The sequence below is a fragment of the Nilaparvata lugens genome, chromosome X (genome assembly GCF_014356525.2).
Source record: "Nilaparvata lugens isolate BPH chromosome X, ASM1435652v1, whole genome shotgun sequence".
In the NCBI taxonomy this organism is placed as follows: Eukaryota; Metazoa; Arthropoda; class Insecta; order Hemiptera; family Delphacidae; genus Nilaparvata; species Nilaparvata lugens.
Window position 1 is genome coordinate 93585732 of NC_052518.1, and position 15383 is coordinate 93601114.

Consider the following 15383-nt stretch of genomic DNA (forward strand, 5'->3'; position numbering starts at 1 on the left):
CGTGGGTAATGAGACGGTTGATGATAAAAGATGAGTGGACCTACACCTTCAGGGGGGTTTCGAACCACCAGGAAGTGATTTTCAAACTTTTATATATTTTATGGTTGTTGGTTATCCATCTTGTTTCCACTATTATTATTATGCCACATCAAAGAATGTGAGTGCTTTTCCACTTTAAAGTTTTATAAAATTTAATAGTAATAATTTTTTTTATTAAATTAACAAGATAAATAAGTAAACATATTATGCTCTCAGCAAGTTTCACGATCAGGAATCAAGCTCAATATAATGTATAATCTATTTATATCAAGCTTGATTCGTGATCGTGCGAGGAACAAAAATAATCTTGATTATTTCTTCTGTGAGGAAGAAAACATGGACCTAAAATGTTTCCATGAAAACAAGCTTATTTAGTAGTTTCTTATTTCAAAAATATTACTGTTATAATATGAGATCATGTCGAATTGACAGAATTGTCATTTATTTTTGATTTATTTTATTAAGAGGAATGAATAAATTGAATTGAATGATGAATATATTTCATCAAGCTGCATTCATAAAATTATCTTATCACTCTTATGAATCAAATACTGATATTATACACATAAATGATAATTATGAAGAAATCCTATAACAGCATAATTATTCAGTATTTGTGTTTTAATATTGTTTTAACACTTTTAACAGTGTTTTAATAGACTATTTGTTACTCTCAACTGGCATTTGAAAAGGTAAAATATCATAATATACTGAGTAGAGCAATCAGTTTTCCTCTCATTGACATCTCATAATTGACTTTTTTCCTTACGGCTACTCTTGAATATAAATATAAAATAGAAATCTAAGTACCATTTTTAAAATTATTTAGTCACAAAATGTTTTGGCTATATGATGCCGAAATAAATAATTTATTTATTTTCCAATCACTTGATAATGGCATCATAAAATCGAAAATTGTGACTAAATCATTTTAAAAAGGATACTTAGATTTCTATTTTTATTCACCTATATTAAAGATTATAATATTTGGTGATGTATAATATTAAAAATATAGTATAAAACTACGTAAAAATGAATCTCAAAGAAATCATGTATAAATGTAACTTAAATTTTCTTTAGTATCCATAAGAAAATGAAGTATATAGCTATTTTAAAAGTACAGTAAAGAAATACATAACTTTTTAAACGACCATAATTGATCGCTTGAAATTACACTGGTTCAAGATATCTACTATTTTTCATAAAAATATCAACAAGTAAATACGGCAGGTCAAGAGTTTTATTGTTGTAAGCAACAATTAAATATAGACGACCTATATACAGTATATTTAATGCATTCTCTTAATTTTATTTAGGGCTACTTTTAAGTATAATAAACATTGAAAATCAAAACACCCGTTATTATTTCTTCTCTTATAGTGGATTGAGAATTATTGTCTATGTGATTGCAATATTTATTCATTCATCATTTGGATTGAAAGAGAAATATAATGTTAAAGATAGCATGTTGTTTTGTATTATATATTCAAGTATTTTAAATATTACATAATTATGTTTTAACAAAATATATTTAGATTTATTACAATGTTCATTACATTATACATTATCCTTTTATGTTTTGTCACATAATAGTTTATTATCCTAGTAGTAGGATAATATAATTATCCTAATTAAATAAATCCTATTATCCATAATAGTTTATTATCTCTCCTCTTGTACTGAATTATCTGTGGCCACTCTCGTGTTTCGGATGGATACGTTAAGGCGTCGGTCCCGGCTGCCCAAAAAGCAATTGTTAGATCATGTCAGAGGCCCTAAAATTGATCAGTTGCGACCTGAAAACTCTGACACCAGACCTGAGCCAGCCAGGTCTCTTGATATTATTATTTTTCATCTGTGGTACTTCAATATTTATTTGTTAATTGGATCGAGTTAAAAATGCAATATTATGGATATCATATAGCTCAATTCAATAATTATAATTTTAATTCTTATTTTGACAAAATACATTCACATTTTACATTACATTATACATTGTTATTAATAAATGTTTTTAAATGTAGGAACAATCATCCAGATATAACGTGCCGACAGCTCTCGATAAGGCAAAATTTCGACAATCTTTGGACTCGGCAGCATCGATGGTATTTCATAGTCGCACAGGGCTTCCACTCACTTCGAGTCCTGCACCCCTCCGCAGAGTCTCTCAGAGATTTGACTTCGACAGCTCTATCAACTGCGTATCAGCCATCAGCAGGTTAGTTGTTTCTCATCAACCTATTGTCTGTCATTCATTTGAGAAAATATATTCATACATAAAAATTAAAAATCAATGTATGCTTCCAATTATTATAGAAATTACTAGTACCCTCTTCATACTTTTCATAAAAACACAACTACTTTTGAGCACACATGCCATTTTCAAGTGTAAAAAAATCAAAATGAGTGCTCGAAACTATAGTGAGGTCCACGTTATAATGGCAGTGTTAGATTAGCAATGATATTTATTTATTTATTACTGAACAAAGAAGACTACAGGCATTAAGCCCAAAACAGTCTCCACTACAATTTACAATCAATCAAGCAAGTTACTAAAAAAAAAGATGTACAGTACATGCAATTGCTATCAGTGCATGTATTGCAATCCTTGTCTTTCATTCAACAAAGCGGATAGCGCTATCTCTCTCTCGCTTTGCTCTGTTGCCTGATCGTGTTCAAACAATGTAGAATTGATAATTAATTAACAAAATATTTCATCTTAATTATGTAAATTAATTATTAAAAAATATAATTTATTGCTTAATAAAATATAATTTATTATTTTAAACGGTAATGAACAGCTAATATTACATCAATGAACCTGTATCAGCTACCGTCATAGAAGGCCTTGACAGGACAGAGGTTCCGCAACGTTTTTCTCCCATCTTTCTTCATTACCATTATAACTTGGACCTCACTATAGTTGCGTTTATATTCATAATTATTATTGATACACAAAAATACAATTCATTAAAATGATTGGGGATGGACCAACATGCACATCCCAAAACTGCTCCTCCCCCGAATTTTGATTTATACTCTACACTCCAAAAAACAATGTCTCGTCTCAATCAGAGAAGATTTTATTGAAATGAAGGCTTCTCTGATTGGTTCTTGAAAAATGAATCACGATTCAAATTTAACCGGCTTTTGTGCAACTGGTCCTTAGGCTTTTATGTCATTATGTCATTACAATCACGGTTTCCTAAGCGATAACTCGATTCTAGCCGCTCAGTCACCAGCGGCTGTAGTCGTCACAGGTATAATATAAGTGACGGCTGTAGTCGTCTCAGTTATAATATAAGTGACGGCTGTAGTCGTCACAGGTATAATATAAGTGACGGCTGTAGTCGTCACAGGTATAATATAAGTGACGGCTGTAGTCGTCACAGGTATAATATAAGTGACAGCTGTAGTCGTCACAGGTATAATATAAGTGACGGCTGTAGTCATCACAGGTATAATATAAGTGACAGCTGTAGTCGTCACAGGTATAATATAAGTGACGGCTGTAGTCGTCACAGGTAAAATATAAGTGACGGCTGTAGTCGTCACAGGTATAATATAAGTGACGGCTGTAGTCGTCACAGGTATAATATAAGTGACGGCTGTAGTCGCTCGGTCGATGATTAGTGGCTAGAATCGAAGGGTCGTTGCCTATAGTGAGGTCCACGTTATAATGGCAGTGGAGAAAGATAGCAGAACAACGTTGCCGAACCTCTGTCTTGTCAATGCCTTCTATAGACGGTAGCTGATACAGGTTTATTGATGTGATATTAACTGTTCATTCTCGTTTAAAATAATAAATTATATTTTTTTAAGCAAGAAATTATATTTTTCAATAATTTCATAATGAATTTTCTTAATTAAGATGAAATATTTTGTTAATTAATTATTAATTCTACATTGTTAAAAGCCATCTGGCAACAGAGCAAATCGAGAAAGAGATAGTGATATCCGCTTTGTTGAATGATAGACAAGGATAGCAACACTATTGTCAATCGTACACTGTCATTATAACGTGGACCTCACTATAGGAATTGGACCTTCAAATTTAAAAGGTGTACTTGTAACTGGGAATTGATCACGGTTAAATTTAATAGACATGCATACATGGAGTCTAGCTTTTTAAATAGTGTACCTCTCTTGTTTGTGATTTTTTTCAAATTTTGAATTGAAGTTGATTGGTGTTTTTTCTAGCGCTCTGTATGAACCTTCAGACAGATTGAGTGTTGGCAGCGATGATACCGAAGGAGAAATAAAGTCTCCCTGCTCACCCAGTTGTCTCAGCCATAAACAGTTTTATTCCTCATGGCCTCATCATTCACAAATTCCGTCATCGTTGCTCGGTCAGTAACTCATATACTTCTATTCAATGTTAATTAGCCTATTATTCTTTATTCTTTATCGATTCATACAATAAGTACATAATCAAAATGATAGGCAGAGAAAAAAATAAGACAAAAAAATACTTCTTCTTCATTTGTAGAGTATTAATGGAAGGCAGAGAAAAAATAAGAGAAAAAAATACTTCTTAATTTGTAGAGTATTAATGGAAAATGGTGTGAAATGTATAAAGGTGTTGATGGTTTCTTTTCCTCCCTTCAGCGCAAATGGAAAAATTCTTGAATATCATTTTCCATGGACTGTCATCTGTTCAGACTCCGCTGATTAAAGTAGATATTACGCATATAATCGTATTTCGAATTGAATTTTCATACTAAAATTTATTAATAATTGTTGTGCAGTTAATACACTGTAGTTATCTACACTGTTATTTTATTATATTTTCATGTTAAAGTGTATGAGACAGCAAGTATTGTAAAATCTACATCTAATCTAATCCTGTCTTATTCTTCTCAAACATCACCGAACTTAGATAACAACTTCATCTTAATAGTTCAATTTAAGAACTGAGAGTAATTTACGCTTTCAATATGCCAATTAGTGCAGTGGCCTGCAGTCCACATAATCAAATATCATTCATTTGAAAAATTATTTTCTTGAGAAAGTTGGAATAAAACTTTTGAACTTTTAACTTTTTTATGGAATAAAAATATCGTTATAAACAATCTTGAAATTGTAGCCTAAATCGTACATTTGCCAGCACACTCTTAGCATCAAATAATTTTGTTTTAGTGGCCATTTTTGATTGATTTGATTTCACGCCAAAAATATCTGATGAAAATCCATCAGTTTATTTGATTTCTCATTTGTGACTCAAGCTTCCAACATACTTAATATATTTAGTTGTCTTGTATAGGTATTTGAAATAATTGGAATTTCATTTCAATTTTCATGTATTCTAGAGGTCTGATGTATCACTTCTATCATTTTATACTACTGATTATGACTTGGAAAAATTAGTCATATGAACCGCTTTATATTATCGTTCCTACTAATTATAAAAGCATATTCCATTTCAATAATCGGTTATCATTCTTATTTTTCAAATCACGTCAATTAATTAATATTAGTGTCATATAATTTCAAATTATTCAATCCGTATTGAAATTACTGTTGATTATTGTGTACAGTTTCATTTAAATATTCTATTCTATTGGATAGGCCTATTTTGTACAATTAGTAAACTGGATTATTCAAAATCGAATTATAGTACCCTTTAAAATTAATAAAATATTAAAAAATAAAAATACAAATTGTATTAAGGATTATTTATATCTATTCAAATCATTATATCATGACGAAGGACTGCATGTGTATCTGTAATACATGATAATTTAGTTATATTTTTATTTTCAATATTTGCCAATTTTAAGTTAGTTGCGAGAAGTAGTTGTCCTGATGAGAACTACCTATCTTATTAATTAAACTCTTTATTATATTATAAAAAATTGCTCATTAGTCTTTTTCGACTAGATTGCAATGTATAAATTGAAAAAATGAAGACGTGGTATGTAACTCACGGATGATCAGTTAGGACTTTAGATCCTCTCTGCCACACAACCCTAAATTGTTTCATTGGAAAATATGATATTTATAAGATAGACCTATCTATCTTATACCTATTTGGTAGATGCTCAGTAAACACGGTTTCTCTCTATTGAGATGTGAATATTTTCTTGCGGTTATTGGAGTTTTCTAAATCGGTTGTTGATCGATTTCAGGAAGTTTTGAAGAATCGGTATTAAACGGGCGTCTGGAGCCTGTGAGCACAGTCCATGGATTTACGGCAGATCTCAGCGCCAGTGGATCCTTTTGTCCTCCACATCTTGTTCTTCCTGTTACCGTATTCTTCTACACTCTGGGAGACAATGACAAAGTTTCAACTCCATATTTGGTAATAATCAAAAACTTTGTAGACATTTTTTGTCGTTCACCTCAGAAAATTTCTTTTGAAACTTATATAGTCGAGAATCTTTACAACGATCATCATTTTCAATTTTGAATTTGCTGTAAATATATGTAAACTTTGTGTGATAAAAATCCACAAGGCCCATCTTTTTCAATCTTTAGGCCTAAGCAAAAAAATCTTTAATCACAAAATAAAATACATCTGCAGTTACAATTGAAATAGTGTGATTATCCCCCACAAAGACACAGTCTGGGGACTTAATTTTTATTAATGAGTCCTGTTAATTTACTCTTAGAGATTGTATTACATTGATGTATTGATGTATTACAAATTAGAGATTGAAGGCCGTAACGTATTCCAACTTCTTATGAACTACAGATACTGTTACTGGTGAGGTGTTGTGATATCTATCATTAATGGAAACACTGGGATGTTGTCACAAATATCACTTATTTATATATATAAAATTTATGCATTAGTGATATTTCTAACATCCCAGTGTTTTCATTCTTATGAGCTGTTTACACGTGTCATCATTTCCAATCCCAGATAGGCTTCAATTGTATGTCAACTTCTTCATAAAGGATCATGTTTTTATGTTTCTCAAATAGACTATTAAAATATTTAAATTTCACATAAATATCATTCAGCTATATCATGATCTCTTTTGGTTCATTTTCTCTTCGACGTCAACGGCCAAAAATCTTGAAAATGTAATTCTTTGTAAAATTAATGGTCAAAATGCCATGTATGTGGTATAAAATTTCCCATATTTAGTATCACACTGATATAATAAATGTGGAATAGTACATACCGCTATCTGTTTCTGAAAATAATGTCAACATATCCATTCAGTTCGTTTTCATTATCTTACTTTTATGTATTCCTAATAATAATACTGAGTGTGAAGTCCACATAAGCTTTGTGCGTGGGTAATGAGTGAGAGGGATGATGATGAAAGATGACAACTACTTTCTTAGGTAGTCGGGACCGACGGCTTATCGTCTCCTCCGAAAGAAGAGGAAACTTTTATAGTGTATCTTTTTTCTGCATTATAAAGTGTTCATACTTTCTTCTCTGTGTCTTTTCTTTTCTTTTCTTTTCAGTGTCCTTTTTTGTTCGTGCCTGAATACTATATTTTCATTTTGCTATCATTTATTTGTAGATTGAGTGATAAACTTGAATTATTATTTTTTTGCAGAAGCATTATAAAGTGTTCATACTTTCTTCTCTGTGCATTTTCTTTGTTTCTCAGTGTCCTTTTTTGTTCGTGCCTGAATAATATTTTTTTATTTTGTAGATTATAAACTTGAATTATTCTCTTGCAGGGTCATATCAACCTGGGCAAAAAGGGATACTCTGTGCCCAGGAGTGGAACGATCCAAGTGACTCTGCTAAATCCTCTGGGAACGGTGATAAAAATGTTTGTAGTAATGTATGATCTCTCCGACATGCCAAACAACTCTTGTACCTTCTTACGTCAACGCACGCTCTACATGCCTGCGTCAGCTGATGCTCAATCTATTGAGTGTGCACAGAAGTATTTACGCTACCTCATCCATTTAAGGTGAGTACTATCTCACCTCTATCTCAACAACTATGTCCAACGATAATTTAAATATTCTATCTCCAGCGATAATTTGAAATGTTCTATCTCCAACAATAATTTAAAATGTTTTATCTCCAACAAGTGACACTTTATTTAAGATTACTGGGTTGAACAATTAGTTGGAGTATTTTTCTCACTATATTAATTATTGTTTCACGCAAGTTTCGTCGAATCATGTGGTCAACTATCTCTATATTCACTAAAATTTTGCAAAGCAGCCATGTAAATGTTTGAGAAATGTGAATTTATTTATTTAAATAATTCAATTATTAGCACTACAACGTTTCTGTGTTACGATTCATAGATTATCTTCCATTTCTGTGAATCTATTCAATTAGGGATTGATTTGAAGTGCTTCAAGGAATATTCCTAATAATACCAAATCACTATTTAGGCATAAGTTAGACGGTCAATATACAAATGCGATTCATCATATGGACATGTAAACGTATGTCACGCTAATTTTTAGTGAGTGAACCCAAAGATGACCATTTTTAATTAGACTAGGACTTCAATAAATCATCAAAAAAATTATTGTTTTTAGGGAATCTGATAAATTTCGGCTCATTCTATCAAGGTATAGCTGTAAAAAATCGAGATGATGAGGACATGAATCGAGAAAAGAGTTAAACAAAGTTTTATAAAAATATTAATTAAAAAAAATTAATTTTGTGAAGGGAATCTCATTCATGGCTCTGTATAATTTATTTTCGTTGCCTAGCAGCCCTTGAAAGAAAAGTTTGTTATCTAATTTTTGTTCAGTTAGTAATAATTAAGTATTGAGTAAAGAAACGTTCAATTTTAAGAGTGAGATTTTTATTTAATTTAGAGTTTGTCAGCTCTTTACAATTTAAAATATTGGAAAATAGCCTTTAACGTAGCCTTTGATTGAACTTCTCCTTGCCTCAAGCTATGACGGTCTCTTCGAAATCAGTTTCATTGAAAAAAGTGGTCCTTATATTTCATATAATTCTGCCGAAAGGACCATAGAGATGAGTTTCGTCTTATTTACTTCCTTCCATATTTCAGCGTTCAGGGTCCCTTCAAGTCCTTTTATATTATATTTCTCCTTTGATTTATAATTTAGCGTATGTCAGTTACACAACACATATTTTGAAGTACATAAGTCTCATGTACCTTACATACCTAAACCTAATATCTCCTCTTATTTGATTATAAATTGAAACTCATCGTCATATATAAATAGGAAGTATCTAGCCAATACAATAATAAATACTTTCAAATTTCAAATTTATTTCTCAAAAAAAATACACAATTATAATAATATAATATTATAACATTTAAAAATAACACAAGAAAAATACTATTAAATATATAAAAATACTCCCAAAACTGCAGTATATTTTTTATGTCCATCTATATGTAGCCTAAAAGGTAAAACCTGTGCGTGGACCTAAATAAACTAAACTTGAAATAATAATAATAATATCGAGTGACCTGGCTGGCTCAGGTCTGGTGTCAGAATTTTCAGGTCGCAACTTGAAATTTGTTATTGCTATTGAATAATATTTATTATTTAATAAATTCAATATTATATTATTTATATATTGAATAATATATTTTTTATACTGAGGATTATGTACACGTAATGATATTGAATACCATCTCATAACTTTCACTACAATCATATTCGAAAAAGTAGCTTCGTTTGTGATTTTTTATTTATTTCAACAGTTCACAGTTCACATTAATTTCCATTCACTGTGTCCTCAATATATTTGTTATTTCACTTTTCTGTTAGGTCTATGTCTACAGTATGAAGTACTGGCATAATTTAAGCTCAAGGTTTCACTGTGAGAAAATGAAAATAAATTTTATGTCACTCATTTTTATTGAGATACAACATAGTTTATTAGCAAATAAGTCGTTGCCATTTTCTATTCTTCACAGACCCAATAATGCCATATTGGCCAGCTCATCACAAATTCACAATGTATTTCAACATAAAGTCATCTTCGTAATGATAGATAATGTGTTTTTGTTTAAATAAAATGTATGTTCCCATATAAATAAATACGCTCAATATTTTATTGTAGAAATAAACTCCTCAGTAATTTTGGACATAACTTAGTATTTGGACTATTTCAGATAGAATTAAGAAATAGGAGTTTTGGCCAATTACAAGTGACAATTTTTGCAAATGACAAAAGTAGCATTGGTTAGGCCTACTTCCTGCATTTATATCTGAACATATATATGATTATACACTCTTTTTGGAAATGTTGTTACTACTTATATAGGAATTGTTACATTTCATACTGCCTGCCACATGCAACGAAATATATTTAGATGAATGATAAATTCTTAGGCCTATTGTATTTTCGCATGCTCGACTTCACATATGAAATAGATTGCTGTATATTTTTCAGATTCTCAAGCTCAAAATCAGGAAGGATTTCACTACACTCCGATATTAGAATGATAATATTCAGAAAATCTGATATGGATACGGCGAACGGATTTGAAATGGCTTATGAATTAAGATCATTCACTCACGCTCCTCAAAATCCTAAATTTTCTTCCCGGAAGTGAAGAAAAAATTTAACCAACTCATATCTATGAGTGAATCAGGATTAATTCCAAAATTATAACTCGTAAATTTTATTTTCGTAAGATAGATGTTGTGATGGTTATAGATGGACCCATTGTAAATCAACCAATGCTTCATTCATGTAATACATATTGCTATATAAAGCTTCCTTAAGTTAGCTTTGTATAATCTGGTTCTATTTAGTTTCTGATGCATTATTGAAAAAAAGTTTGTTAATAGGATTTAAAGTTTTATTTAATTTGTGTCAAATATTTCTGTTGAAGTCAGAGTCAGTATAAAGGTTGCCGTGTATAGTATTCATACTAAAATGTAAGGATTCCTTTTAGCTAGTTTACCAGCAGGTGATTTATACTGCGCATGCGCAGATCTGATTATTGAATTAATAATAATAATTTTTATTAAAGGAGACAACAGGCTAAAACCCATTTCGCCTCCTTCACACAATACAATATTCTCTACACATTGAACAATTTGAAATACAAGAAGATAGAAAAATAAAAGAAATAATAATACAATTAATATAAAAGAATACAAATAATCACAGAAGTAATCATAGCCAATAATAATTTATTATAAGAATAATCATTGAACATAATAGAATCAATAATAATAGATAAAAATAAAAAAGAAAAAGGAAGAAAAAATGAAGAGAGAAAGAACGTGTGTGTAAAACCAAAAATGAAGGGAAATGATTGATTAAATAATAATAGAAAATAATATAAAATTAGAACACCAATCACAAAAAGACGGATCACATGCTACCCAACCAAATTATATGACATCTTACGGAATTAATTGCATTATGAGAATATCATCTCAGATAATATTAATATAATATAATTCTCACGATGATATTTTCATAATACTGTTAATTTTATTAATGATCGATGAAATCATCATTTATTTAAAAATTTTTCTATCCTATTGTTGTAGTAGATTATATTTTTTTGGGTATATAACTGCACGCACTTTTGGGAGATCCAATTTTGCGCGGAGCCAATCTGCTGGTGAACTAGCAATAGCATTAATTTCATGTACCTTTGTTAAAATTGAGTTATCGTTGCCTTTTTTGGTTCTAATTTAGCAACAATGTGCTTATTCTATTTCACTCCGAAGTTATTGGAAAAATGGAGGAATTGTGCTTGCATATTTTTCTGTATTAGCTTTCATAAGCCACTATCGCAAAATAGTTGAGGCAACTCGTTGAAATTTGTTCATATCTCAGATTAACATTCTAGTTTCTCTACATTCTACTCCAGTATCAATTGTTTAGTTGAGAAAATTCCTTCATCATTTAGTTTTTCTGCTATATGTAGTAGTGTTCCTCGTAAAATTAAGAAGTTAAGAAGTTGAAAACTTTTTTTGCGATCAGAATGATCAAAACCTGTAAACTAGGTTTCTATTCAATGTATTAAAAATGTATAGCTTAGGCCTATAATTGATGTCGTTGTCAAATGAAAAGTGTATTATTGATGGTTAGCTGTTGTAAAAAACTATAAAGTGTTACAATCGTTCAAACATATTTATCGCAGCGCGAAAAATCCGCTTTTAAATAAATGTAAAGTTTACTTTTGATAACACTGTGCTACTAACCTCTGTCAATTTTATCACGAAATTAATGAACCGAGTTTATTTACAGTCCTAGATGGATAATTTACGTTAGAATGATTTCTTTTATTTTCTATTCATTACCTAGTGCCACGTTAAAAAAAATATGTAGACAGTGGTGCAGGTAAGAGACAGTGGTGGTGTCGGGCGTGACATGCAAAGTACGGTGATCTAATAGGCAGTTGTTCCTGTATTGTAGAACCTCCAAATTATCTTGAAATTTCCTAAACCTAATTGACAAATTGACAAATCTGTTGACAAATTAACTTATATTTATTTCTAGTGGAGTGAAGAATTATTGCTAACTGTTTCGCAATCAAGAATTTGTTCCCTGATAAATGTTCTGTGATACATCATGACCGTTGAAAATTCTATTAAATGTTGTAAACTGTGTAGAATTGAAGATACATCACATCGATTCAGTGTATTGTTATAGTTCTAATATAGAAGATATCTTGTGTAATTTATTTTGAAAGTTCTCTGTATTATTAATCACCTCCTTCTCTTGAAACTTTTCGTTTATATAAATACTAAGTTTGTTAAAATATTCATTATTCTTGTGACTTCTTACTTTCTTAATATGTTCTAGAAAAGTTATTCTATTAGTCTCCACTCCGATTCGCAATGTATTTGAAAAGCAGGATAAATTATGGATGTAATAAGGTGGTGAGTTAATCTATTTTAAAAATTAAAGGTGACTGTAGTTTTATTTCTATTGTACATGGCAGAGTAGTCACCATAGATAATTTACCAGCAAATGACCTCTGGCTATTCAATATATTTATCAATTTATTTATGTATTTATTTATTTATTGCAAGATCAAGGAAGACTACAGGCATTACGCCCAAATCAGTCTTCACTACTATTCACAATCAATATTGAAGATTTATTTATTTATTTGATATAAACATAGAAAGGCACACAGACAAAAAGACTTAAGGCTATGCAAAGGCTAAAAATAAACTTTCTACTGGTGATATTTATCAAAGTTTTTCGATTTGTATGTCATCAAGCTATCAAAATGAAAAAGTTTTCTCGGGAAAATATATTTTTTTCGATCATTACTTTTTGAGATATGAGCGCCCAAAGTTTAAATTTTTGGGACATAACATTTCAAATTCGATAAGAGATAAATCCATGAGATTTGGAGGCTGAATTCTTCATAATATTGTTGATGTAGTAAAATAAAAATTTTATGAAAATATGGATTTTTGAGAAAGTTATTCAATTTACCAAAAATAACTCAACTGAAAGTTATTTTTGGTCATTTTTAGTAAATTGAATAACTTTCTCAAAAATTAATATTTTCATAAAATTTTTGTTTTACTAGATTAACAATACCATGAAGAATCCATCCTCTAGATCTCATGGTTTTATCTCTTACCACATTTGAAATGTTCTGTCCCAAAAATTTAAACTTTAGGCGCTCATATCTCAAAAAGTAAACTTTTCCTGAGAAAACTTTTTCATTTTGATAGCTTGATGATATACAAATCGAAAAACTTTGATAAATATCACCAGTAGAAAGTTTATTTTTAGCCTTTGCATAGCCTTAATGACATATCTGACGGCATAACAGTACAATAAAAAAGGAATGACAATTAAAAGAAATGATGGATTTACAATCGAGACAGGATTACAATCGGATATTATATATTTGTATAATGATTATTCGATCTTATTATATTAGACTATACTTTTATGGAAATATGACTAACTGCACGAATTGTTGACAACCCGATTTTGCTCAGAGCTTATTTGTTGGTAAACTAACTATAGCTACGATAGCAGAATGTGATTTTTCCTGAGCCTAAAGCTGGATCCCCACTTATCAGTACCAGTGGACATGTCCCAAAAGTATAATCCCTGTGAGTTCTAATGGGTCTTTTCACACTCAGCCCGGCTGAATGAGCATGAAAAGCCCCATTTGAACTTGTGGCAATAATATTTCAACTGTACCATACACGTTTGCTGTTTACTGATATGTTAGAACCCACCTTCATGCCTCCATTCTGTAGTTAAACTCACTTGATTGTTTTTATTATTATCATAAAAGTATGTAATAAACAAGCAAAAATAACGATAACGCTAGTTAAAGTTTAGTTTTGATTTCAAATTCTCTACTTTCAAATTTGATAACTTTTTCGTAGCGGAAAGTAATCTACAGAAGGAGGTGAGGTACTCATTAATTTCGAAGAGTGCGGAGACAAAGTTTTATATCTTGAGTTAGTTTAAGTTTAGGTTCAGATTGAAGAACATTACTTTATTTTAACTACCAGGCTTTCAAGTTTTATTTAAAATTGATCATCTAAATATTATATTGCAATGAATTTTGTTAGTGATACTTTTGAGTTAGTGAAATCTAAAACTTAATTTTAGTTGCTTATCAGAACTATATTTTTATTTTATTTTAATGGAAAGAGATATCGTGTTTTATTTGTTGGATGTAATTAAAGTTTGTTCCAAGTTGACTGGATGATGTTTCCTTTGCCCCATCTATCCATATTATTTCGTTTTTTTATCAGAAAACCTTGGAAAGACATCATTCAGCGACCACAATAAAAACTGCCTTGAACCTCAGCACAAAGTGGAAACGTAATATTCACCGAGCGTAGTGAGGTCTGTATGCATGAAGTCACGTATGTTATGACGTCACAGCATCAACATACATTTTGGTTTTCATTTATTTTGATCATAATAATGTATTATGTTACTGCCACTCTAGGTCTACTGTTCACAGAACAGAGCATCTGGTTCATATGCTTTAAATTGTTATGCACAATAATTGCATAATATAATATGAATTCTTTCATTCTTTTGAAACTCCTAAAATCTAATAACTTGAAAAATAATGATTATCTATAATGAAAGAGTATATTTCATTACTACATTCAACGTTCAATATGAATCTATTAAATTCGTTGAATACATCCTTCATGCTCAAACACGAAAATACAAAAATTATTCACTTTCTTGTATTGTCGTGTTTAATGATTTTTGAAATTCCACCCATATTCTTCCATTCTTTCTGATATTATCCAGTTGTTTCTGTTGGTGACCGAATCTCTCTTTAATTTGTTATTGTTGTTTAACGGTTCTAATGACCATATATGAAATACTTGGGCGTGTCTAGTCTCGGCCAATGACAGTCGTGTTCAACTTAATTGGTCAACCGCTCATGGCCAATCATGGAGCTTTTCCCACCCACACTAAATATTCTGCTGCCCAATGTTTCAGT

General features: G+C 30.5%; 1 protein-coding gene across 2 annotated transcripts in view; it reads left to right on the forward strand.

The window, feature by feature from the left end:
• The window catches only part of LOC111059113 (protein FAM214A), a 45969-nt gene extending 31353 nt beyond the window's left edge, over nucleotides 1–14616 (forward strand). For both annotated transcript variants that reach the window (XM_022346733.2, XM_039442715.1), the window contains exons 9-13: nucleotides 2064–2257; nucleotides 4240–4388; nucleotides 6168–6340; nucleotides 7684–7922; nucleotides 10355–14616. In XM_022346733.2, coding sequence (XP_022202425.2) covers nucleotides 2064–2257; nucleotides 4240–4388; nucleotides 6168–6340; nucleotides 7684–7922; nucleotides 10355–10517 — 918 coding nt within the window. In that variant the 3' untranslated portion in view covers nucleotides 10518–14616. The remainder of the gene's footprint in view (nucleotides 1–2063; nucleotides 2258–4239; nucleotides 4389–6167; nucleotides 6341–7683; nucleotides 7923–10354) is intronic.
• Nucleotides 14617–15383: the final 767 nt, after the last annotated feature.